The sequence below is a fragment of the Salmo salar genome, chromosome 10, assembly GCF_965601325.2.
Source record: "Salmo salar chromosome 10, fSalSal1, whole genome shotgun sequence".
Classification (NCBI taxonomy): domain Eukaryota; kingdom Metazoa; phylum Chordata; class Actinopteri; order Salmoniformes; family Salmonidae; genus Salmo; species Salmo salar.
In genome coordinates this window covers 124515001-124542686 of record NC_138300.1, presented here as the reverse complement: position 1 = coordinate 124542686, position 27686 = coordinate 124515001, and the positions used below count along the sequence as shown (strand labels likewise).

At 42.6% G+C, this 27686-nt stretch overlaps 1 protein-coding gene across 4 annotated transcripts in view; it reads left to right on the top strand.

Annotated features, from left to right (window-relative positions):
- Positions 1–27686, top strand: part of LOC106561824 (protein phosphatase 1 regulatory subunit 12A) — a 65109-nt gene that overhangs the window by 31997 nt on the left and 5426 nt on the right. For 3 of the 4 annotated variants that reach the window (XM_082957470.1, XM_082957469.1, XM_082957468.1), the window contains exons 6-19: positions 470–544; positions 1807–1892; positions 2934–3118; positions 3954–4063; positions 4342–4575; positions 5563–5645; positions 8108–8194; positions 10192–10299; positions 14272–14382; positions 17865–17955; positions 21295–21423; positions 24181–24363; positions 25725–25786; positions 27038–27101. In XM_082957470.1, the coding sequence (XP_082813596.1) occupies positions 470–544; positions 1807–1892; positions 2934–3118; positions 3954–4063; positions 4342–4575; positions 5563–5645; positions 8108–8194; positions 10192–10299; positions 14272–14382; positions 17865–17955; positions 21295–21423; positions 24181–24363; positions 25725–25786; positions 27038–27101 (1608 nt within the window). The remainder of the gene's footprint in view (positions 1–469; positions 545–1806; positions 1893–2933; positions 3119–3953; positions 4064–4341; positions 4576–5562; positions 5646–8107; positions 8195–10191; positions 10300–14271; positions 14383–17864; positions 17956–21294; positions 21424–24180; positions 24364–25724; positions 25787–27037; positions 27102–27686) is intronic. The other variant, XM_082957471.1, reaches the window with a different exon arrangement.

Genomic DNA, 27686 nt, shown 5'->3' with positions numbered 1-27686 from the left:
GAACCCTATTTCCTATATAGTGCACTACTTTAGACCAGAGCCCTATAGAACCCTATTCCCTATATATAGTGCACTACTTTAGACCAGAGCCCTATGGAACCCTATTTCCTATATAGTGCACTACTTTAGACCAGAGCCCTATAGAACCCTATTCCCTATATAGTGCACTACTTTAGACCAGAGCCCTATAGAACCCTATTCCCTATATATAGTGCACTACTTTAGACCAGAGCCCTATAGAACCCTATTCCCTATATAGTGCACTACTTTAGACCAGAGCCCTATAGAACCCTATTCCCTATATATAGTGCACTACTTTAGACCAGGGCCCTATAGAACCCTATTCCCTACATAGTGCACTAATTTAGACCAGGGCCCTTGTCTAAAGTAGTGTATTATCCAGGGAATAGGGTGCCATTTTGGACACTCTTGATGTCAATGCACTAAATGATAGGTGTCCTTGTTCCAGGGACAAACCCCTCTAGAGGTAGCCGATGACGCCCTAGTGGACACTCTGGAGGAGCTGGCAAAGAAACAGAACGCTGTGAGTCTCTGGCGCCGTCCTAATGGCATCCTATGCCCTATAAAGTGCACTACTATTAATATAAAATATATTTTTAACACTTTGTTTTTGGTTACTACATGATTCCATATGTGTTATTTCATAGTTTTGATGTCTTCACTATTATTCTACAATGTAGAAAATAGTAAAAATAAAGAAAAACCCTTGAATGAGAAGGTGTGTCCAAACTTTTCACTGGTACTGTATGTCTTCCTGTATATTTACTCTGTATATGTCTTCTTGTATATTTACTCTGTATATATCTTCCAGTATATTTACTCTGTATATGTCTTCCTGTATATATCTCTGTATATTTACTCTGTATATATCTTCCAGTATATTTACTCTGTTCATGTCTTCCTGTATATTTACTCTGTTCATTGTTTCCTGTATATTTACTCTGTTCATTGTTTCCTGTATATTTACTCTGTTCATGTATTGCTGTATATTTACTCTGTTCATGTCTTGCTGTATATTTACTCTGTTCATGTCTTGCTGTATATTTACTCTGTTCATGTCTTGCTGTATATTTACTCTGTTCATGTCTTGCTGTATATTTACTCTGTTCATGTCTTGCTGTATATTTACTCTGTTCATGTCTTGCTGTATATTTACTCTGTTCATGTCTTGCTGTATATTTACTCTGTTCATGTCTTGCTGTATATTTACTCTGTTCATGTCTTGCTGTATATTTACTCTGTTCATGTCTTGCTGTATATTTACTCTGTTCATGTCTTGCTGTATATTTACTCTGTTCATGTCTTGCTGTATATTTACTCTGTTCATGTCTTGCTGTATATTTACTCTGTTCATGTCTTGCTGTATATTTACTCTGTTCATGTCTTGCTGTATATTTACTCTGTTCATGTCTTGCTGTATATTTACTCTGTTCATGTCTTCCTGTATATTTACTCTGTTCATGTCTTCCTGTATATTTACTCTGTCAGTCATTTACCTTGTATATGTCTTCCTGTATATGTCTTCCTGTATATTTACTCTGTCTGTCTTCCTGTATATTTACTCTGTATATTTACCTTGTATATGTCTTCCTGTATATGTCTTCCTGTATATTTACTCTGTCTATGTCTTCCTGTATATTTACTCTGTATATTTACTCTGTATTTGTCTTCCTGTATATAACTGTCTATTTACTCTGTATATGTCTTCCTGTATATTTACTCTGTATATGTCTTCCTGTATATTTACCCTGTATATTTACTCGGTTCATCTCTCTCTCTCTCTAGCTGCGTACAGAAAAAGCCAAGCTGTCCCAGCCTCCTGTAATCGAGACCAGCCCTCCTATTAATATGGCATCGGTTCGACCACGCAAGTCAGTGCCCCAGCATGTCTGTTCCAGTCTGTTACCCACCTGACACCTCTCTACCAATAGAATCAGACACTGTTACCCACCTGACACCTCTCTACCAATAGAATCAGACACTGTTACCCACCTGACACACCTCTACCAATAGAATCAGACACTGTTACCCACCTGACACCTCTCTACCAATAGAATCAGACACTGTCTGTTACCCACCTGACACACCTCTACCAATAGAATCAGACACTGTTACCCACCTGACACACCTCTACCATAGAATCAGACACTGTTACCCACCTGACACATCTCTACCAATAGAATCAGACACTGTTACCCACCTGACACACCTCTACCAATAGAATCAGACACTGTCTGTTACCCACCTGACACTCTCTACCATAGAATCAGTTATGAACAAATTATTATTTACAGTGACGGCCTGGTCATCCAATAGTATTCATGTAGTTATGCTGCCCCTCAGTCTCCCACACATTTACAGTCCTCCTCCTGGAAGCTGTCCCTCAATCTCCCACACAGGATTCATTTACAGTCCTCCTCCTGGAAGCTGTCCCTCAATCTCCCACACAGGATTCATTTACAGTCCTCCTCCTGGAAGCTGTCCCTCAATCTCCCACACAGGATTCATTTACAGTCCTCCTCCTGGAAGCTGTCCCTCAATCTCCCACACAGGATTCATTTACAGTCCTCCTCCTGGAAGCTGTCCCTCAATCTCCCACACAGGATTCATTTACAGTCCTCCTCCTGGAAGCTGTCCCTCAATCTCCCACACAGGATTCATTTACAGTCCTCCTCCTGGAAGCTGTCCCTCAATCTCCCACACAGGATTAATTTACAGTCCTCCTCCTGGAAGCTGTCCCTCAGTCTCCCACACAGGATCCAGTTACATTACACATCCTGGTTTTGTTTGTTTTTGTTTATACACACACACACACACACTGATTGTCTACGCCCTTAGTGATCACCCTCACTGATTTGGTTCCTCCATGCCTACCTGTCATCCTCTCCCCACCCCCTACCCCTCCCCTGCAGGACCTCGATCTCTCGTATGAGCAGCCGCGAGAAGATCTGCCTCCACGAAAGAGAGAAGCACCCTCCTCCTGCCCTGACCAGCAGCCCTGCTGAGGATGAGGACGAGGAGGGGGGACAGGCCAAGGCCTCCAGCAGCTCCAGTTCAGAAGAAGACGAGGACGAGTCTGAGAGCGATGCAGAATCAGGTGAGAGACTGAGAAAAAAGGACGTTTCCCTGGTGCCAAGTCCATCTCAGTCGAGTCCATTCATGAAGTAACATTTTGAGTTTACTGAATTGAAATGGAAAGGGGCCCTAAACCCTGTCATGATTCATGCCTGAAAGAATCATGTGGACTTGTTCCATTGTAGAGAATCATGTGGACTTGTTCCATTGTAGAGAATCATGTGGACTTGTTCCATTGTAGAGAATCATGTGGACTTGTTCCATTGTAGAGAATCATGTGGACTTGTTCCATTGTAGAGAATCATGTCGACGGGCCTGGTGATTGGCAGAGCGCCGGGCCGATGGTGACGGCAGGTCTGTCTCGGGCCGAGGGAGGCAGAGTCATGTCATTTTCGGGCCGTGGGAGGCAGGCGCCGGGCCGATGGTGATTGTTGCAGAGAATCATGTCATTATTAACGGGCCGATGGTGATTGTTGCAGAGAATCATGTCATTATTAACGGGCCGATGGTGATTGTTGCAGAGAATCATATCATTATTAACGGGCCAATGGTGATTGTTGCAGAGAATCATGTCATTATTAACGGGCTGATGGTGATTGTTGCAGAGAATCATGTCATTATTAACGGGCCGATGGTGATTGTTGCAGAGAATCATGTCATTATTAACGGGCCGATGGTAATTGTTGCAGAGAATCATGTCATTATTAACGGGCCGATGGTGATTGTTGCAGAGAATCATGTCATTATTAACGGGCTGATGGTAATTGTTGCAGAGAATCATGTCATTATTAACGGGCTGATGGTGATTGTTGCAGAGAATCATGTCATTATTAACGGGCTGATGGTAATTGTTGCAGAGAAAGCCAAAAACCGAGAGATCATCAACAACTTGAACAACAAACGCAACAGCTCCTCCCCCCATGCTACCTCCACGGCAACCAGCACTTCAGGAAACACCGTTAAAAAGGTATGCCACGGTTTCTGTCGGTGTTTGAACGTCAGAATGCTGTGACTTGGTAGCTCCCTGGTGATGGAGTCGGCTACGGCCTGGGGGGGGGGGAAGTCAGATGAACAACCTCTGTACACTCTGCTATTGACTATTTAAAGTGATTTGGTAAATTGCCTTTTTTATTACCTTTTTATTAATCTGAGTTGATTTGATCAGTGAATCGTAAATCTCTCTCTCTCTCTCTCTCTCTCTCTCTCTCTCTCTCTCTCTCTCTCTCTCTCTCTCTCCTTCTGCAGCAGGACCCAGGGAAGCCCCAAGCCCCAGAGGCGGCACCTAGCTCAGCCCCTGGTGCGGCCCCTGGCTCCTGGAGGACCTCTCTTCGTAAGGCAGGCAGCTCCGTGACCCTGGGGCCTTCAGGTACCACCGACCCAAGCCAGGAGTCCACCCGCGGGGCGCCTGAGTCGGGTCTGGGTATGATCCGCTCTGCCTCAAGCCCACGCCTCAGCTCTGACACCACTACAGACACCAAGGTACTGGAACCAGACCGCATTGATGGTAAATACACACCTTTAAAGGTACCGGAGCGTCACAGGAGCGTCACAGGAGCGTCACAGGAGCGTCACAGGAGCTTCACAGGAGCTTCACAGCAGCGTCACAGGCTGAGAATTATTTGTGACAACTGTTGATATCTTATAAATACAATACAGGAGAATCACAGGGTGAATTTGAGTTGTATTCCCTTGATTCCTCTCCTCATTGTATTCCCTTAATTCCTCTCCTCATTTCCTTCTCAAAACAACCTTCAATCTATTTAGAGAAGTAGGCAAGGAGAGAGGACACGAGGAATCAAGGAATTACAACTGCATCTTAAACTGGACCAACTACATCAGCACTGTCCTCTTAGACTGGACCAACTACATCAGCACTGTCCTCTTAGACTGGACCAACTACATCACTACTGTCCTCTTAGACTGGACCAACTACATCAGCACTGTCCTCTTAGACTGGACCAACTACATCACTACTGTCCTCTTAGACTGGACCAACTACATCACTACTGTCCTCTTAGACTGGACCAACTACATCACTACTGTCCTCTTAGACTGGACCAACTACATCAGCACTGTCCTCTTAGACTGGACCAACTACATCAGTACTGTCCTCTTAGACTGGACCAACTACATCAGCACTGTCCTCTTAGACTGGACCAACTACATCAGCACTGTCCTCTTAGACTGGACCAACTTCATCATCACTGTCCTCTTAGACTGGACCAACTACATCACTACTGTCCTCTTAGACTGGACCAACTACATCACTACTGTCCTCTTAGACTGGACCAACTACATCACTACTGTCCTCTTAGACTGGACCAACTACATCAGTACTGTCCTCTTAGACTGGACCAACTACATCAGTACTGTCCTCTTAGACTGGACCAACTAGTTAGTGGTGATATGGTTGAAACTATTCAAAGCAAGCTATTGATAGATCATCAAACGCCCTTGTACTTTCAGGAACCCAGGACTGCCAGAGTGAACCCCAGTCCAACACGACGTCTCTTCAATATACCAGACACCAACCCAGACAGCACTAGCAGGTTAGTTAACCCCAGTCCAATGAGACGTGTCTTCGGTAGAGGTCGACCGATTAATCGGAATGGCCGATTAATTAGGGCTGATTTCAAGTTTTCATAACAATCGGTAATCGGTATTTTTGGCCACCGATTTGCCGAATTATTATTTATTTATTTATAAATTTTTTGTAAAAAAATGTTTTTTTATTATTATTATTTTTTTTTAATTATTATTATTTTTTTACACCTTTATTTAACTAGGCAAGTCAGATTAAGAACACATTCTTATTTACAATGACGGCCTGGGAACGGGGGTTAACTGCCTTGTTCAGGGGGGATTCGTTTTTGCAACCTTCCGGTTACTAGTCCAACGCTCTAACCACCTGCCTTACATTGCACTCCACGAGGAGCCTGCGTGGCAGGCTGACTACCTGTTACGCGAGGGCAGCAAGAAGCCAAGGTAAGTTGCTAGCTAGCATTAAACTTATCTTATAAAAAACGATCAATCTTAACATAATCACTAGTTAACTACACATGGTTGATGATATTACGAGTTTATCTAATGTGTCCTGCGTTGCATATAATCGATGCGGTGCCTGTTAATTTCTCATCGAATCACAGCCTACTTTGACAAACGGGTGTTGATTTAACAAGCGCATTCGCGAAAAAAGCACTGTCGTTGCACCAATGTTCCTAACCATAAACATCAATGCCTTTCTTTAAAATCAATACGCAAGTATATATTTTTAAACCTGCATATTTAGTTAATATTGCCTGCTAACATGAATTTGTGTCACTTCTCTTGCGTTCCGTGCAAGCAGTCAGGGTATAGACAGCAGTTTGGGCCGCCTGGCTCCCCTGGCTCATTGCGAACTGTGTGAAGTCCATTTATTCTTAACAAAGGCCGTAGTTAATTTGCCAGAATTGTACATAATTATGACATAACATTGAAGGTTGTGCAATGTAACAGCAATATTTAGACTTATGGATGCCACCCGTTAGATAAAATACGGAACAGTTCCGTATTTCACTGAAATAATAAACGTTTATTTTTCTAAATGATAGTTTCCGGATTCGACCATATTAATGACCAAAGGCTCGTATTTCTGTGTGTTATTATATTATAATTAAGTCTATGATTTGATATTTGATAGAGCAGTCTGACTGAGTGATGGTCGGCAGTAGCAGGCTTGTAAGCATTCATTCAAACAGCACCTTCGTGCGGTTTGCCAGCAGCTCTTTGCAATTCTTCAAGCATTGTGCTGTTTATGACTTCAAGCCTATCAACCCCCGAGATTAGGCTGGTGTAACCCATGTGAAATGGATAGCTAGTTAGCGGGGTGCGCGCTAATAGCGTTTCAAACGTCACTCGCTCTGAGACTTGGGAGTGGTTGTTCCCCTTGCTCTACATGGGTAACGCTGCTTCAAGGGTGGCTGTTGCCGATGTGTTCCTGGTTCGAGCCCAGGTAGGAGCGAGGAGAGGGACGGAAGCTATACTGTTACACTGGCAATACTAAAGTGCCTATAAGAACATCCAATAGTCAAAGGTATATTAAATAGAAATCTATAGAGAGAAATAGTCCTATAGTTCCAATAATAACTACAACCTTAAACTCCTTACCTGGGAATATTGAAGACTCATGTTAAAAGGAACCACCAGCTTTCATATGTTCTCATGTTCTGAGCAAGGAACTTAAACGTTAGCTTTCTTACATGGCAAATATTGCACTTTTACTTTCTTCTCCAACATTGTGTTTTTGCATTATTTAAACCAAATTGAACATGTTTCATTATTTATTTGAGGCTAAATTGATTTTATTTATGTATTATATTAAGTGAAAATAAGTGTTCATTCAGTATTGTTGTAATTGTCATTATTACAAATAAATAAATAACATTTTTAAAAAACGGCCGATTAATCGGTAGCGTCTTTTTTTTTTGGTCGCCCAATAATCGGTATCAGTATCGGCGTCGAAAAAAATCATAATCGGTCGACCTCTAGTCTTCAGTATACCAGACAGCAGTAGCAGCTTGCCTCACATGATGCTGTCACGTACCACAGTATGGAATGGCTGTGAAAGGCTGCTCATCAGCTTCACTGTGTGTGTGTGTGTGTGTGTGTGTGTGTGTGTGTGTGTGTGTGTGTGTGTGTGTGTGTGTGTGTGTGTGTGTGTGTGTGTGTGTGTGTGTGTGTGTGTGTGTGTGTTTTGAGCTTCACTGCATCACCCCACCTCTCTTTCTCCCTACCCCCTCTCTCTCCATCTTTCACTATCTCTCTCTCTCTCTCTCTCCAGCTCTTTCTCTCTCTCCCCTCTCTCTCAGCTGGCTGAGTCGTAGTGCCTCTTACACCCCTCCTCCTCTCCCCCCCTCTCTCTCAGCTGGCTGAGTCGTAGTGCCTCTTACACCCCTCCTCTCTCCCCCCTCTCTCTCAGCTGGCTGAGTCGTAGTGCCTCTTACACCCCTCCTCTCTCCCCCCTCTCTCTCAGCTGGCTGAGTCGTAGTGCCTCTTACACCCGCCGCCTCAATAGCACAGGATGTGATCTCAGTAGCTCCACCCCTTCCTTGCCTCTCAGGTATGTCCTACAAGCCTTGGCTCCATCCATTGCTGTGTCTGCCCACTCTTGGGACTTCATGTTGAAGTGGTGTTTGTACGTGTACAGCCTGATGTCTCCTGAATATTGTTCGATGTTCATTCAGTCTTTCTTTAACCAGGTTCAGACACGAAACGCCACTTGGTTGGTTTAACCATTTTATTATAAAAGATTGAAATACGTTCTGTAGACTCTGCTCTCTCGCTACCAGAGCGTCATGTTAAAGAGGATAGGAATTCCAGGCAGAGACCAAGGTGTTCTGTACCAACCTCCTGCAGGAAGGAAAACCAGAACCGAACAGGACGGGGGCAAAGCAGAAAACAGACATGTATGTTACAGCAATAGTAGGTCACCAAGAACACATTAGCCAGGAGCACCAGGGACATTATCCAGGAGCACCAGGGACATTAGCCAGGAGCACCAGGGACATTAGCCAGGAGCACCAGGGACATTAGCCAGGAGCACCAGGGACATTAGCCAGGAGCACCAGGGACATTAGCCAGGAGCACCAGGGACATTAGCCAGGAGCACCAGGGACATTAGCCAGGAGCACCAGGGACATTAGCCAGGAGCACCAGGGACATTAGCCAGGAGCACCAGGGACATTAGCCAGGAGCACCAGGGGCATTAGCCAGGAGCACCAGGGACATTAGCCAGGAGCACCAGGGGCATTAGCCAGGAGCACCAGGGGCATTAGCCAGGAGCACCAGGGGCATCAGCCAGGAGCACCAGGGACATTAGCCAGGAGCACCAGGGACATTAGCCAGGAGCACCAGGGACATTAGCCAGGAGCACCAGGGGCATTAGCCAGGAGCACCAGGGGCATCAGCCAGGAGCACCAGGGGCATCAGCCAGGAGCACCAGGGACATAGCCGGGATACATGCCGTAGGGAATATGCCGTAGGGAATATGCCGTAGGGAATATGCTGTTGAGCAGGGGTTATACTGTAACTCAAGGGTTCCCAAACATTTTTGGCCCACGACCCCATTTGTAAATTCTGGTGACCTCCACCCGTGTGAACAAAAATGATGTAATTTAACAACCAATGTTGACTTTTTTTAAAATTTGGGTTTATGGCTGTCATTGAAAAACATGAACAGTATTTCTGATTGTCTTCTCCAGACGAATGGACGTTAACTGTGAGTATCCCTCACGTCCATTTGGAGAGCAAATGCTGGGGTAGTTTGACTCAGAGTTTCCTGTTGATTGCTAGAAATTGTATAAGTTCTTTGTTTAATAAGAGTGTTATCTGACAAAGGTATTGATGTTAGTTTCTGTGCCTCTGCCTCCCCATTGTTTTCACCATATTAATTGTGGTCGGTAATATCGAAGCCTCTGCAATACTTTGTGGTTTTATAGTGTAGCTGGTCATTCACCATGGGAATGATTCAATAGTGTAGCTAGTCATTCACCATGGGAATGATTCAATAGTGTAGCTGGTCATTCACCATGGGAATGATTCAATAGTGTAGCTAGTCATTCACCATGGAAATGATTCAATAGTGTAGCTAGTCATTCACCATGGGAATGATTCAATAGTGTAGCTGGTCATTCACCATGGGAATGATTCAATAGTGTAGCTAGTCATTCACCATGGGAATGATTCAATAGTGTAGCTGGTCATTCACCATGGAAATGATTCAATAGTGTAGCTGGTCATTCACCATGGGAATGATTCAATAGTGTAGCTAGTCATTCACCATGGGAATGATTCAAGTACAACAGTCAAGTGCTGCCGTTAAATTTAATCTTTTAGATTTGAATCATTTTCATTTAGATGTTTTTAGTAAACCACATTAACTTTATTTTGAGATACAAAGAAGATATGTTTTTTAGTGTTTATATATATTTGAGGGGGGGGTTGCAAATTCTCCCATGACCCCATTTTCATAGCGGTTGCGAGCCCTGGTTTGGGAACCACTGCTTTAGGGAAGATGCTGTATTTATTATTGTCAATAAGTCTGGTTGTATTCCCCAGCTCATCCTATGGACGCAGACTGGATGACCCCACAGTGACCTCTACAACGGGAACTGGAAGTAGCTTCTCTGCTGGACTCAGTCGTCTCAACATCCTAGTGGCCCAGAGGTAGGTGATTGGCTCTTTCTCAAGTCTTTCCCCGATCTGAGAAGAACTGACCAGGTGAACGCTAAGCCTGATGACCAGCTTTCGTCATGTACAGTGGCCTTCAGAAAGTATTCACACCCCTTTTACTTTTTTCCACATTTTGTTGTTACAGCCTGAACATAAACATACTAATATAAATGGAATCCTGTACAGAATAAAAATGTTCCAAAACATGCATCCTGTTTGCAACGAGGCACTAAAGTAATACTGCAAAAAAAAAAAATAAGACAAATACATGCATTTTTTTTGTCCTCAATACAAAGTGTTATGTTTGGGGAAAATCCATCACAACACATTACTGAGTACGACTCTAAACATTTTCAAGCATAGTGTTGACTGCATCATGTTATGGGTATGCTTGTCATCAGCAAGGACTGAGTTTTTTAGGATAAAAATAAACGGAATAGAGCTAAGCACAGGCAAAATCCTAGAGGAAAACCTGGTTCCGTCTGCTTTCCAACAGACACTGGGAGATGAATTCACCTTTCATTTTTATTTTTTTTATTTTTTATTTCACCTTTATTTAACCAGGTAGGCCAGTTAAGAACAAGTTCTCATTTACAACTGTGACCTGGCCAAGATAAAGCAAAGCAGTGCGACACAAACAGCAACAGAGTTACATATGGAATAAACAAACGTACAGTCAATAGTCTGTATACAGTGTGTGCAAATGGCATGAGGAGGTAAGGCAATAAATAGGCCATAGTAGCGAAGTAATTACAATTTAGCAGATTAACACTGGAGTGATAAATGTGCAGATGAGGATGTGCAAGTAGAAATACTGGTGTGCAAAAAAGTTAATAAAAACAATATGGGGTTGAGGTAGGTAGCACGCGTATGGGCTATTTACAGGTTGAATATGTACAGCTGCAGCGATCGGTTAGCTGCTCAGACAGCTGATGTTTAAAGTTATTGAGGGAGATACAAGTCTCCAACTTCAGAGATTTTTGCAATTCGTTCCAGTCATTGGCAGCAGAGAACTGGAAGGAAAGGCGGCCAAGGAGGTGTTGGCTTTGGGGATGACCAGTGAACTATACCTGCTGGAGCGCGTGCTAAGGGTGGGTGTTGCTATGGTGACCAGTGAGCTGAGATAAGGCGGGGCTTTACCTAGCAAAGACTTATAGATGACCTGGAGCCAGTGGCTTTGGTGATGAATATGTTGGTGACAAAACGGATGGCACTGTGACTGACTGCATCCAGTTTGTTGAGTAGAGTGTTGGAGGCTATTTTATAGATGACATCACCGAAGTCGAGGATCGGTAGGATAGTCAGTTTTACGAGGGTATGTTGGGCAGCATGAGTGAAGGATGCTTTGATGCGAAATAGGAAGCCGATTCTAGATTTAATTTTGGATTGGAAGATGCTTAATATAAGTCTGGAAGGAGAGTTTACAGTCTAACTTCTACAGTTGAAGTCGGAAGTTTACATACACCTTAGCCAAACACATTTAAACTCAGTTTTTCACAATTCCTGACATTTAATCCTAGTAAAAATTCCCTGTCTTAGGTCAGTTAGGATCACCACTTTATTTTAAGAATGTGAAATGTCAGAATAATAGTAGAGAGAATGATTTATTTCAGCTTTTATTTCTTTCATCACATTCCCAGTGGGTCCGAAGTTTACATACACTCAATTAGTATTTGGTAGCATTGCCTTTAAATTGTTTAACTTGGGTCAAACGTTTCGTGTAGCCTTCCACAAGCTTCCCACAATAAGTTGGGTGAATTTTGGCCCATTCCTCCTGACAGAGCTGGTGTAACTTGAGTCAGGTTTGTAGGCCTCCTTGCTCGCACACGCTTTTTCAGTTCTGCTCACAAATGTTCTATAGGATTGAGGTCAGGGCTTTGTGATGGCCACACCAATACCTTGACTTTGTTGTCCTTAAGCCATTTTGCCACAACTTTGGAAGTATGCTTGGGGTCATTGTCCATTTGGAAGACCCATTTGCGACCAAGCTTTAACTTCCTGACTGATGTCTTGAGATGTTGCTTCAATATATCCACATAATTTTCCTTTCCTCATGATGCCATCTATTTTGTGAAGTGCACCAGTCCCTCCAGCAGCAAAGCACCCCCACAACATGATGCTGCCACCCCCGTGCTTCACGTTTGGGATGGTGTTCTTCGGCTTGCAAGCATCCCCCTTTTTCCTCCAAACATAACGATGGTCATTATGGCCAAACAGTTATATTTTTGTTTCATCAGACCAGAGGACATTTCTCAAAAAGTACGATCTTTGTCCCCATGTGCAGTTGCAAACCGTAGTCTGGCTTTTTTATGGCGGTTTTGGAGCAGTGGCTTCTTCCTTGCTGAGCGGCCTTTCAGGTTATGTCGATATAGGACTCGTTTTACTGTGGATATAGATACTTTTGTTCCTGTGTCCTCCAGCATCTTCACAAGGTCCTTTGCTGTTCTGGAATTGATTTGCACTTTTCGCACCAAAGAACGTTCATCTCTAGGAGACAGAACGCGTCTCCTTCCTGAGCGGTATGACGGCTGCCTGGTCCCATGGTGTTTATACTTGCGTACTATTGTTTATACAGATGAATGTGGTACCTTCAGGCGTTTGGAAATTGCTCCCAAGGATGAACCAGACTTGTGGAGGTCTACAATTGTTTTTCTGAGGTCTTGGCTGATTTCTTTTGATTTCCCCATGATGTCAAGCAAAGAGGCACTGAGTTTAAAGGTAGGCCTTGAAATACATCCACAGGTACACCTCCAGTTGACTCAATTGATGTCAATTAGCCTATCAGAAGCTTCTAAAGCCATGACATCATTTTCTGGAATTTTCCAAGCTGTTTAACCGCACAGTCAACTTAGTGTATGTAAACTTCTGACCCACTGGAATTGTGATACAGTGAATTATAAGTGAAATAATCTGTCTGTAAACAATTGTTGGAAAAATGACTTGTGTCATGCACAAAGTAGATGTCCTAACCGACTTGCCAAAACTATAGTTTGTCAACAAGAAATTTGTCAAGTGGTTGAAAAACGAGTTTTAATGACTCCAACCTAAGTGGATATAAACTTCCGACTTCGACTGTAGGTATTTGTAGATGTCCACATATTCTAAGTCAGAACCGTCCGGAGTAGTGTTGCTAGTCGTGCGGGCAGTGATCGGTTGAAAAGCATGCATTTAGTTTTACTAGCGTTTAAGAGCAGTTGGAGGCCACGGAAGGAGTGTTGTATGGCAATGAAGCTCGTTTGGAGGTTTGTTAGCACATTTTTGTCTGTGGAACTTGTTCAGTTTGTCTCAGTTGTTGAAATATTTACACACGTTAAGTTTGATGAAAATAAACGCAGTTGACAGTGAGAGGACGTTTCTTTTTTTGCAGAGTTATTTATATATATATATATATATTTTTTTTTTTTTACATTTTTCTTCTACTTGTGTAGACAATAAATGACAATGTAATCCATTTTAAATTCAAGCTGTAAGAACAAAATGTGTTAAAAGTCGAGGAGTATGAATACTTTCTGAAGGTGCTGTATATTTCACCTCAAGTCTTTTCCAATTGGTGCTGATGAAGGGAAGGAAACGAGGAGAGGACAGGCGAGGAGATGGGGCGGAGGCGAGGACAGGGGAGGAGGCGAGGACAGGGGAGGAGGCGAGGACAGGGGAGGAGGCGAGGACGAGAGGGGAGGAGAGGACAGGCAAGCACAGGGGAGGGAGAGGACAGGGGAGGGAGAGGACAGGGGAGGAGAGGACAGGGGAGGAGATGGGGCGGAGGAGAGGACAGGGGAGGAGAGGACAGGGAAGGGGGGAGGGGAAGAGGAGGCGAGGACAGGGGAGGAGGCGAGGACAGGGGAGGAGGACAGGGAAGGAGACGCAGAGGGGTGGAGACGGGGAGAGGCCAGATTTTTGTAGTGTCTGTTAAAAAGGTACCAAAACTATTTATCTGCCATGCAACCCTAAGCCCTTTATCTCCCTCAGACTGGCTCAGGAGCAGGCAGAGAAGAAGAAGGAGCAGTGTTCTGTCACCTCCAACTCTGTCACCACGACGACCGGCGGTGGCAGTGACTTGGAGACAAAGCAGAGGCGCAAGTGAGTCTGTTTGCCATGACTACAGCGATGTTCCAGCGTTTACAGAGACGGTCTGTTTAATGGATGTTTGAACGTTGGCTTTTAACCACTGGCGTGCTGGGAGTGTTTGGCTGCAGTTGCAGTTGAGTGTTGGTGAATGGTTTATAGTTGAGGTGATCTGCCGTGCCAATGTCTGGTGTAGTAGTGTAGACGGCCAACTCTGGACCATGCATGGCCACCTGTGATGGGGGTTCATTCGCTGATCTGCAAGTTCTCAATTCTGTCCATTTCTGTTTCCCGCTTACCTTTCTGACTGTCTAAATTAAACCCACTTACCTTTCTGTCTAAATTAAACCTACTTACCTTTCTGTCTAAATTAAACCCACTTACCTTTCTGTCTAAATTAAACCCACTTACCTTTCTGACTGTCTAAATTAAACCCACTTACCTTTCTGTCTAAATAAAACCTACTTACCTTTCTGTCTAAATTAAACCCACTTACCTTTCTGTCTAAATTAAACCTACTTACCTTTCTGTCTAAATTAAACCCACTTACCTTTCTGTCTAAATTAAACCCACTTACCTTTCTGACTGTCTAAATTAAACCCACTTACCTTTCTGTCTAAATAAAACCCACTTACCTTTCTGTCTAAATAAAACCCACTTACCTTTCTGTCTAAATAAAACCCACTTACCTTTCTGTCTAAATTAAACCCACTTACCTTTCTGTCTAAATTAAACCTACTTACCTTTCTGACTAAATTAAACCCACTTACCTTTCTGTCTAAATTAAACCCACTTACCTTTCTGTCTAAATTAAACCTACTTACCTTTCTGTCTAAATAAAACCCACTTACCTTTCTGTCTAAATTAAACCTACTTACCTTTCTGTCTAAATTAAACCTACTTACCTTTCTGTCTAAATAAAACCCACTTACCTTTCTGACTGTCTAAATTAAACCCACTTACCTTTCTGACTAAATTAAACCCACTTACCTTTCTGACTGTCTAAATTAAACCCACTTACGTTTCTGACTAAATTAAACCCACTTACGTTTCTGACTAAATTAAACCCACTTACCTTTCTGTCTAAATTAAACCCACTTACCTTTCTGACTAAATTAAACCCACTTACGTTTCTGACTAAATTAAACCCACTTACCTTTCTGACTAAATTAAACCCATTTACCTGTTTGACTGTCTAAATTAAACCCATTTACCTTTCTGTCTAAATAAAACCCACTTACCTTTCTGACTAAATTAAACCCATTTACCTGTTTGACTGTCTAAATTAAACCCATTTACCTTTCTGACTGTCTAAATTAAACCCATTTACCTTTCTGACTAAATAAAACCCACTTACCTTTCTGTCTAAATTAAACCCACTTACCTTTCTGTCTAAATTAAACCCACTTACCTTTCTGTCTAAATTAAACCCACTTACCTTTCTGTCTAAATTAAACCCACTTACCTTTCTGACTAAATAAACCCCACTTACCTTTCTGACTAAATAAAACCCATTTACCTTTCTGTCTAAATTAAACCCATTTACATTTCTGTCTAAATTAAACCCATTTACATTTCTGTCTAAATAAAACCCACTTACCTTTCTGACTAAATAAAACCCATTTACCTGTCTGACTGTCTAAATTAAACCCATTTACCTTTCTGACTGTCTAAATTAAACCCACTTACCTTTCTGACTAAATAAAACCCACTTACCTTTCTGTCTAAATTAAACCCATTTACATTTCTGTCTAAATTAAAACCATTTAAATTTCTGTCTAAATAAAACCCACTTACCTTTCTGACTAAATAAAACCCATTTACCTTTCTGACTGTCTAAATTAAACCCACTTACCTTTCTGTCTAAATAAAACCCACTTACCTTTCTGTCTAAATTAAACCCATTTACCTTTCTGTCTAAATAAAACCTACTTACCTTTCTGACTGTCTAAATTAAACCTACTTACCTTTCTGTCTAAATAAAACCCACTTACCTTTCTGTCTAAATTAAACCTACTTACCTTTCTGTCTAAATTAAACCTACTTACCTTTCTGTCTAAATAAAACCCACTTACCTTTCTGACTGTCTAAATTAAACCCACTTACCTTTCTGACTAAATTAAACCCACTTACCTTTCTGACTGTCTAAATTAAACCCACTTACGTTTCTGACTAAATTAAACCCACTTACGTTTCTGACTAAATTAAACCCACTTACCTTTCTGTCTAAATTAAACCCACTTACCTTTCTGACTAAATTAAACCCACTTACGTTTCTGACTAAATTAAACCCACTTACCTTTCTGACTAAATTAAACCCATTTACCTGTTTGACTGTCTAAATTAAACCCATTTACCTTTCTGTCTAAATAAAACCCACTTACCTTTCTGACTAAATTAAACCCATTTACCTGTTTGACTGTCTAAATTAAACCCATTTACCTTTCTGACTGTCTAAATTAAACCCATTTACCTTTCTGACTAAATAAAACCCACTTACCTTTCTGTCTAAATTAAACCCACTTACCTTTCTGTCTAAATTAAACCCACTTACCTTTCTGTCTAAATTAAACCCACTTACCTTTCTGTCTAAATTAAACCCACTTACCTTTCTGACTAAATAAACCCCACTTACCTTTCTGACTAAATAAAACCCATTTACCTTTCTGTCTAAATTAAACCCATTTACATTTCTGTCTAAATTAAACCCATTTACATTTCTGTCTAAATAAAACCCACTTACCTTTCTGACTAAATAAAACCCATTTACCTGTCTGACTGTCTAAATTAAACCCATTTACCTTTCTGACTGTCTAAATTAAACCCACTTACCTTTCTGACTAAATAAAACCCACTTACCTTTCTGTCTAAATTAAACCCATTTACATTTCTGTCTAAATTAAAACCATTTAAATTTCTGTCTAAATAAAACCCACTTACCTTTCTGACTAAATAAAACCCATTTACCTTTCTGACTGTCTAAATTAAACCCACTTACCTTTCTGTCTAAATAAAACCCACTTACCTTTCTGTCTAAATTAAACCCATTTACCTTTCTGACTGTCTAAATTAAACCCGCTTACCTTTCTGACTAAATAAAACCCATTTACCTGTCTGACTGTCTAAATTAAACCCATTTACCTTTCTGACTGTCTAAATGAAACCCACTTACCTTTCTGTCTAAATTAAACCCACTTACCTTTCTGACTAAATTAAACCCACTTACCTTTCTGACTGTCTAAATAAATATAGATTTATTAATGTAGATTAATATAGTTAAATGTAGTTTATGTTCTGTGTGTTCCCCTCAGCTCCTATCTGATCTCGATGTGTGTCGTCTAAATGTTGTGATAATGTTGTGATAACGTTGTGATAATGGTGTCTAAATGTTGTGATAATGTTGTGATAACGTTCTGTGTTCCCCTCAGCTCCTATCTGATCCCGATGTGTGTTGTCTAAATGTTGTGATAACGTTGTGATAACGTTCTGTGTTCCAGATCCTACTTGACCCCGGTTCGCGATGAGGAGGCGGAGGCTCAGAGGAAGGCTCGCTCCAGACATGCCAGACAATCACGACGATCCACTCAGGTAGGCCCACCTGCCTAGACATGTACATTTAACTATCCACTCAGGTAGGCCCACCTGCCTAGACATGTACATTTAACTATCCACTCAGGTAGACCCACCTGCCTAGACATGTACATTTAACTATCCACTCAGGTAGGCCCACCTGCCTAGACATGTACATTTAACTATCCACTCAGGTAGGCCCACCTGCCTAGACATGTACATTTAACTATCCACTCAGGTAGGCCCACCTGCCTAGACATGTACATTTAACTATCCACTCAGGTAGGCCCACCTGCCTAGACATGTACATTTAACTATCCACTCAGGTAGACCCACCTGCCTAGACATGTACATTTAACTATCCACTCAGGTAGGCCCACCTGCCTAGACATGTACATTTAACTATCCACTCAGGTAGGCCCACCTGCCTAGACATGTACATTTAACTATCCACTCAGGTAGGCCCACCTGCCTAGACATGTACATTTAACTATCCACTCAGGTAGACCCACCTGCCTAGACATGTACATTTAACTATCCACTCAGGTAGGCCCACCTGCCTAGACATGTACATTTAACTATCCACTCAGGTAGGCCCACCTGCCTAGACATGTACATTTAACTATCCACTCAGGTAGACCCACCTGCCTAGACATGTACATTTAACTATCCACTCAGGTAGACCCACCTGCCTAGACATGTACATTTAACTATCCACTCAGGTAGGCCCACCTGCCTAGACATGTACATTTAACTACATTTAAGGCTGGCTCGCCAGACAGTTTTATTTGGTTTATTTCACCTTTATTTAACTAGGTAGGCCAGTTGAGAACAAGTCCTTTATTTAACCAGGTAGGCCAGTTGAGAACAAGTCCTTTATTTAACCAGGTAGGCCAGTTGAGAACAAGTCCTTTATTTAACCAGGTAGGTTAGTTGAGAACAAGTCCTTTATTTAACTAGGTAGGCCAGTTGAGAACAAGTCCTTTATTTAACCAGGTAGGTTAGTTGAGAACAAGTCCTTTATTTAACCAGGTAGGCCAGTTGAGAACAAGTTCTCATTTACAACTGCGACCTGGCCAAGATAAAGCAAAGCAGTTCAACACATACAACAACACAGAGTTACACAAACAAACGTACAGTCAATAACACAAAAGAAAAATCTATGTACAGTGTGTGCAAATGTAGAAGAGTAGGGAGGTAAGGCAATAAATAGGCCCTAGAGACGAAAATAATTACAATTTAGCATTAACACTGGAGTGATAGATGTGCAGATGATGATGTGCAAGTAGAGATACTGGGGTGCAAAAATAAAGAACAATTTGGGGATGAGGTAGTTGGGTGGGCTATTTACAGATGGGCTGTGTACAGGTACAGTGATCGGTAAGCTGCTCTGACAGCTGATGCTTAAAGTTAGAGAGGGAGATATAAAGTTGAAGTCGGAAGTTTACATACACTTAGGTTGGAGTCATTAAAACTCGTTTTTCAACCACTCCACACATTTCTTGTTAACAAACTATAGTTTTGGCAAGTCGATTAGGACATCTACTTTATGCATGACACAAGTCATTTTCCAACAATTGTTACAAACAGACTATTTCACTTATAATTCACTGTATCACAATTCCAGTGGGTCAGAAGTTTACATACACTAAGTTGACTGTGCCTTTAAACAGCTTGGAAAATTCCAGAAAATGATGTCATGGCTTTAGAAGCTTCTGATAGGCTAATTGACATCATTTGAGTCAATTGGAGGTGTACCTGTGGATGTATTTCAAGGCCAACCTTCAAACTCAGTGCCTCTTTGCTTGACATCATGGGAAAATAAAAATAAATCAGCCAAGACCTCAGAAAAAATTGTAGACCTCCTGAAGTCTGGTTCGTCCTTGGGAGCAATTTCCAAACGCCTGAAGGTACCACATTCATCTGTACTAACAATAGTACGCAAGTATAAACACCATGGGACCACGCAGCCGTCATACCGCTCAGGAAGGAGACGCGTTCTGTCTCCTAGAGATGAACGTTCTTTGGTGATAAAAATGCAAATCAATCCCAGAACAACATCAAAGGACCTTGTGAAGATGTTGGAGGAAACATAGTGGTTAGAGCGTTGGATCGAATCCCCGAGCTGACAAGGTAAAAAACATCTGTCGTTCTCCCACCAGGACAAGGCAGTTAACCCACTGTTCCACGGTAGGCCGTCATTGAAAATAAGAATTTGTTCTTAACTGACTTGCCTAGTTAAATAAAGATTAAATGTGGCGTGACATTTTTCACATGCAAATAGCACTTTTCGGTAGTGCTCCTAGCTGACCATTCCATGAGAGAAGCATTTATTTTTCGACTTGAAGCAATGAGCTCAATCAGTCGTCCATGACAACAACATCATAAACAACAGAGTAGGCTAATAAGTCCTTACGTTTTGGGGTCTTGCTCAGGTCAAATCATTTGGATTATCTATTCTTCCATATTTCTTTAAGATCAAGGGGTATTAAATTAATTAGAAATACTGAAAATACTGACAGACTTTGTTTTTTAAATCTAAAGATATAATTTAAGCTTTCGTCACGGTAAAGGGTGGCTACTTTGAAGAATCTCAAATATTTTTTGATTTGTTTAACACTTTTTTGGTTACTACATGATTCCATATGTGTTATTTCATAGTTTTGATGTCTTCACTATTATTCTACAATGTAGAAAATAGTAAAAATAAAGAAAAACCCTTGAATGAGTAGGTGTGTCCAAACTTTGGACTGGTAACTGTATTATAATTTTTTTTGACTTGACTCCACCTGTTCTGCTTGGGACTCTGCTTGGGACTCTGCTTGGGACTCTGCTTGGGACTCTGCTTGGGACTCTGCTTGGGACTCTGCTTGGGACTCTGCTTGGGACTCTGCTTGGGACTCTGCTTGGGACTCTGCTTGGGACTCGGACCTTGTGAATAATAGCGACCTGGTAAACTGGATTTATCCTGCAATAGATGTCATTCAGTTGGTAATATTCATTTTTGTCTTTTTCTACTCCCTCTTAAGGAGAAAGTAATCTAAAAGTTACTGAAAGTAGTCAGATTACGTTACTATGTTTCCGTAGCCTAGTGGTTAGCGCGTTGGACTAGTAACCGAAAGGTTGCTGGATCGAATCCCAGAGCTGACAAGGTAAAAAATCTGTCGTTCTGCCCCTGAACAAGGCAGTTAACCCACTGTTCCCTGGTAGGCTGTCATTGTAAATAAGAATTTGTTCTTAACTGGCTTGCCTAGTTAAAATAAAGATTACATTTAAACATTTTAAATAATCAAAAAGTTACTGATTTAACATTTTGAAAGTAACATGACCAGTACTTTCTATCTGTTGTCCAATCAGGGCGTGACGCTCACAGACCTGCAGGAAGCTGACAAGACAATGAAGACAGCCCAGACGGACGAAGGGAGAGAGAAGACAAGGAAAGAGGCGGAGGAGGAGGCAGCTAATAAGAAGAGAGCAGAAGAAGGGGTGAGAGAGAGCAGTGTTTATACACTGCTCAAAAAAAATAAAGGGAACACTTAAACAACACAATGTAACTCCAAGTCAATCACACTTCTGTGAAATCAAACTGTCCACTTAGGAAGCAACACTGATTGACAATAAATTTCACATGCTGTTGTGCAAATGGAATAGACAACAGATGGAAACTATAGGCAATTAGCAAGACACCCCCAATAAAGGAGTGGTTCTGCAGGTGGGGACCATAGACAACTTCTCAGTTCCTATGCTTCCTGGCTGATGTTTTGGTCACTTGAATGCTGGCGGTGCTTTCACTCTAGTGGTAGCATGAGACGGAGTCTACAACCCACACAAGTGGCTCAGGTAGTGCAGCTCATCCAGGATGGCACATCAATGCGAGCTGTGGAAAGAAGGTTTGCTGTGTCTGTCAGCGTAGTGTCCAGAGCAGGGAGGCGCTACCAGGAGACAGGCCAGTACATCAGGAGACGTGGAGGAGGCCGTAGGAGGGCAACAACCCAGCAGCAGGACCGCTACCTCCGCCTTTGTGCAAGGAGGAGCAGGAGGAGCACTGCCAGAGCCCTGCAAAATGACCTCCAGCAGGCCACAAATGTGCATGTGTCTGCTCAAACGGTCAGAAACAGACTCCATGAGGGTGGTATGAGGGCCCGACGTCCACAGGTGGGGGTTGTGCTTACAGCCCAACACCGTGCAGGACGTTTGGCATTTGCCAGAGAACACCAAGATTGGCAAATTCGCCACTGGCGCCCTGTGCTCTTCACAGATGAAAGCAGGTTCACACTGAGCACGTGACAGACGTGACACAGTCTGGAGACGCCGTGGAGAACGTTCTGCTGCCTGCAACATCCTCCAGCATGACTGGTTTGGCGGTGGGTCAGTCATGGTGTGGGGTGGCATTTCTTTGGGGGGCCGCACAGCCCTCCATGTGCTCGCCAGAGGTAGCCTGACTGCCATTAGGTACAGCGATGAGATCCTCAGACCCCTTGTGAGACCATATGCTGGTGCGGTTGGCCCTGGGTTCCTCCTAATGCAAGACAATGCTAGACCTCATGTGGCTGGAGTGTGTCAGCAGTTCCTGCAAGAGGAAGGCATTGATGCTATGGACTGGCCCGCCCGTTCCCCAGACCTGAATCCAATTGAGCACATCTGGGACATCATGTCTCGCTCCATCCACCAACGCCACGTTGCACCAGAGACTGTCCAGGAGTTGGCGGATGCTTTAGTCCAGGTCTGGGAGGAGATCCCTCAGGAGACCATCCGCCACCTCATCAGGAGCATGCCCAGGCGTTGTAGGGAGGTCATACAGGCACGTGGAGGCCACACACTACTGAGCCTCATTTTGACTTGTTTTAAGGACAATACATCAAAGTTGGATCAGCCTGTAGTGTGGTTTTCCACTTTAATTTTGAGTGTGACTCCAAATCCAGACCTCCATGGGTTGATAAATTGGATTTCCATTGATTATTTTTGTGTGATTTTTGTTGTCAGCACATTCAACTATGTAAAGAAAAAAGTATTTAATAAGATTATTTCTTTCATTCAGATCTAGGATGTGTTGTTTAAGTGTTCCCTTTATTTTTTTGAGCAGTGTATATTGTAATGTCAACGGCTTATGAGTGACGTCACCCACCACAGGACCTACTGTCGCCCTCGGCCTCCGGGGACAAAACCGTCCCGTGGATGGTATTTCTTGCCCTCCCCAAGGTTGTTAAAAAAATATATATATACAAAAATAACTTGAGTTTAATTTAGGAAATCTGTTTCTAAGTATTCCCAGGAATAAAAGAGATGTAATCCAGGTATGAAATTATTGTTAATTTCAAATAACACTCTCTTTTTTTGGGGCTTATTTGTGGTCATCCACTCAGATAAATATCGGCCCGCGGCTGAATCTAGTTGCGTACCCTGGGATTTTCTTGGTCAGTGGTTTTGACGGTGCTGAGTTGTGTGGGTTAGTGATATTGACGGTGCTGAGTTGTGTGGGTTAGTGGTATTGACGGTGCTGAGTTGTGTGGGTTAGTGATATTGACGGTGCTGAGTTGTGTGGGTTAGTGATATTGACGGTGCTGAGTTGTGTGGGTTAGTGGTATTGACGGTGCTGAGTTGTGTGGGTTAGTGGTATTGACGGTGCTGACGGTGCTGAGTTGTGTGGGTTAGTGATATTGACGGTGCTGAGTTGTGTGGGTTAGTGATATTGACGGTGCTGAGTTGTGTGGGTTAGTGGTATTGACGGTGCTGAGTTGTGTGGGTTAGTGATATTGACGGTGCTGAGTTGTGTCTGTGTCGGTTGTGACTGTTACACCTATATGTTGGATGTGATAGCGACGGTAAAGAAATGTGTTTACACCCAAACAAGGGCACTGCGTTCATCCACCTCTGGCCTGCTGGCCCCCCTACCTCTGAGGAAGCACAGTTCCCGCTCAGCCCAGTCAAAACTGTTCGCTGCTCTGGCACCCCAATGGTGGAACAAGCTCCCTCACGACGCCAGGACAGCGGAGTCAATCACCACCTTCCGGAGACACCTGAAACCCCACCTCTTTAAGGAATACCTGGGATAGGATAAAGTAATCCTTCTAACCCCCCCCTTAAAAGATTTAGATGCACTATTGTAAAGTGGTTGTTCCACTGGATATCATAAGGTGAATGCACCAATTTGTAAGTCGCTCTGGATAAGAGCGTCTGCTAAATGACGTAAATGTAAATGTTTATGTATTATGTTATGATTTGTATTATTATTATTGTCTCCAGGAGGTAAGCTGGAGGTCCCGCATCGCCAACCTGCAGAAGTCTGACCTGTTGGGGCTGACTCAGCCGGGTGGTACGTCTCGCCCTCCAACCTCCAGCCAGGAGACTAGTGGAGGGGAAAGTGAGAGCGACCGTATCGCCAGGGAGAGACGGAGGACCAGGAGGAGAGCTCAGAGGGCTGGAGAGGTGAGTCATAGCCATGCTTTATAACCAGGGGTTAGAACTGGTTCAGGGAACAGAACCAAAAACAGGAGGGGGGAAAAAAACTAAAAATGTTCAAGGAACAGAAACGGAACCAGGAACAAAAGTGATCTATACTGTTCCAGAACAGAACTCTTATTTTAAAAGCATGGGAACTTGTTAATGTTATTTTAAGTTCTGGGATTTTTTTTGGGGTGCCATAAAAAATGCAACTAAGTGTCTATGCAAAACACTCCCTCTCTCACTCAGAAACTTGTTCCAGTGTCTGTGCTTGTTTAGGCTACCTTGTGACTACACTTGTGTGTCCATCATGCATCTAAACAACTAGCTGGCCGGTTACAATCTGTACTGATTGGTCTAAACAACTAGCTGGCCGGTTACCATCTGCACTGATTGGTCTAAACAACTAGCTGGCCGGCTCCATCTGCACTGATTGGTCTGAACAACTAGCTGGCCGGCTCCATCTGCACTGATTGGTCTAAACAACTAGCTGGCCGGCTCCATCTGCACTGATTGGTCTAAACAACTAGCTGGCCAGCTCCATCTACACTGATTGGTCTAAACAACTAGCTGGCCGGCTCCAACTGCACTGATTGGTCTAAACAACTAGCTGGCCTGCTCCATCTGCACTGATTGGTCTAAACAACTAGCTGGCCGGCTCCATCTGCACTGATTGGTCTAAACAACTAGCTGGCCGGCTCCATCTGCACTGATTGGTCTAAGCAACTAGCTGGCCGGCTCCATCTGCACTGATTGGTGAAGTCATTTAATGAGATAAATGTAAACAACTGTTGATTTCACAGGTTAAAAAAGGAACAGAAAGGAACTATATAAACCGGTACTTTTTGGGGGGGTTTGAACCGGTCCAGAACTTTATATTGCTGGTCAGAACAGTAGAACAGAACGATAAAAAGAATGGTTCTGTTCAGAACGAAACGATTGGTAAATAATGTCGGTTCCAACCGCTGTAACCCTATTAAAACCTTGCTCATAAGGATGACATCGGCATCATATATGGGCAGCAGGAAGCAGAGCAGTTAAGAGCGTTGGGCCAGTAACCAAAAGACGACTAGGTAAAATATCTCTCTGTTCCCTTGACCAAGGCTCATAACCCTCATTTCTCCTGCAAGGTGAGTGCATGAGCTAGTCCTGGTTATAACCTGTCATAGTCCTGTTTGTAACTGGTTACTAGATTATATCCTGGTAATAACCTGTCGTAATGAGGACATTGACATCCATAATGAGGGGTTATAAGGTTACTAGGTTTATATCCTGGTAGTAACCTGTCGTAATGATGACATTGACATCCATATTGTGTTGACCTGCTGATGTCTGTGGTCCTGTAGAGCGATGACAACGAGCCCAGTGGAGAGGAGGGGTTTGGAGGCAGTGGGCACTCCAGCACCAGGTATGGATCTGACCTTTACACTTTGAACTGTCCTGTTTCCTGACTGTCATTATAATATATTTTACCTGTTTCCGGACTGTCATTATAATATCTCTGACCTGTTTCCTGACTGTCATTATAATATCTCTGACCTGTTTCCTGACTGTCATTATAATATCTTTGACCTGTTTCCTGACTGTCATTGTAATATCTCTGACCTGTTTCCTGACTGTCATTGTAATATCTCTGACCTGTTTCCTGACTGTCATTGTAATATCTCTGACCTGTTTCCTGACTGTTATTATAATATCTCTGACCTGTTTCCTGACTGTCATTATAATATCTCTGTCCTGTTTCCTGACTGTCATAGTAGTGAGTCATTATAATATCTCTGACCTGTTTCCTGACTGTCATTATAATATCTCTGTCCTGTTTCCTGACTGTCATTATAATATCTCTGACCTGTTTCCTGACTGTCATTATAATATCTCTGTCCTGTTTCCTGACTGTCATTATAATATCTCTGACCTGTTTCCTGACTGTCATTAGATATCTCGCCTGTTTCCTACGTCATTATAATATCTCTGTCCTGTTTCCTGACTGTCATTATAATATCTCTGACCTGTTTCCTGACTGTCATTATAATATCTCTGACCTGTTTCCTGACTGTCATTATAATATCTCTGACCTGTTTCCTGACTGTCATAGTAGTGAGTCATTATAATATCTCTGTCCTGTTTCCTGACTGTCATTATAATATCTCGACCTGTTTCCTGACTGTCATTATAATATCTCGACCTGTTCCTGACTGTCATTATAATATCTCTGACCTGTTTCCTGACTGTCATTATAATATCTGTTTCCTGTTTCCTGTCATTATAATATCTGTTTCCTGTTTCCTGTCATTATAATATCTGTTTCCTGTTTCCTGTCATTATAATATCTGTCCTGTTTCCTGACTGTCATTATAATATCTCTGACCTGTTTCCTGTCATTATAATATCTGTTTCCTGACTCTCATAGTAGTGAGTCATTATAATATCTCGGACCTGTTTCCTGACTGTCATTATAATATCTCGGACCTGTTTCCTGTCATTATAATATCTGTTTCCTGTCATTATAATATCTGTTTCCTGTTTCCTGTCATTATAATATCTGTTTCCTGTCATTATAATATCTGTTTCCTGTCATTATAATATCTGTTTCCTGTCATTATAAAATCTGTTTCCTGTTTCCTGTCATTATAATATCTGTTTCCTGTGCTTTGCCCAGGTCTGACGTGTCATGTAACGTCTGTATTGACAGAGGAGGCTCTGAGACCAACGATTACAAGAAGGTAGGGACATGGAATAAGGTTTGAATGGTTGGAAGGGTCTAGTCAATATTGGGGAGTCCCATCCTGTCTGTTTTCAGACTCTTTCTCTCTCCATGTCTCCCGCTCTCCCTCTCTCTCTGTTTCCCCTTCTCTCTTCCCTTCTCTATAACTCTCTCCCTCTCTGTTTCTGTTTACCCCTCTCTTCCCCTCTCTATAACTCTCTCCCTCTCTCTCTGTTTCCCCTTCTCTCTTCCCTTCTCTATAACTCTCTCTCTCTGTTTCTGTTTACCCCTCTCTTCCCCTCTCTATAACTCTCTCCCTCTCTCTCTGTTTCCCCTTCTCTCTTCCCCTCTCTATAACTCTCTCTCTCTGTTTCTGTTTACCCCTCTCTTCCCCTCTCTATAACTCTCTCCCTCTCTCTCTGTTTCCCCTTCTCTCTTCCCTTCTCTATAACTCTCTCTCTCTGTTTCTGTTTACCCCTCTCTTCCCTTCTCTATAACTCTCTCCCTCTCTCTCTGTTTCCCCTTCTCTCTTCCCCTCTCTATAACTCTCCCTCTCTGTTTCTGTTTACCCCTCTCTTCCCCTCTCTATAACTCTCTCCCTCTC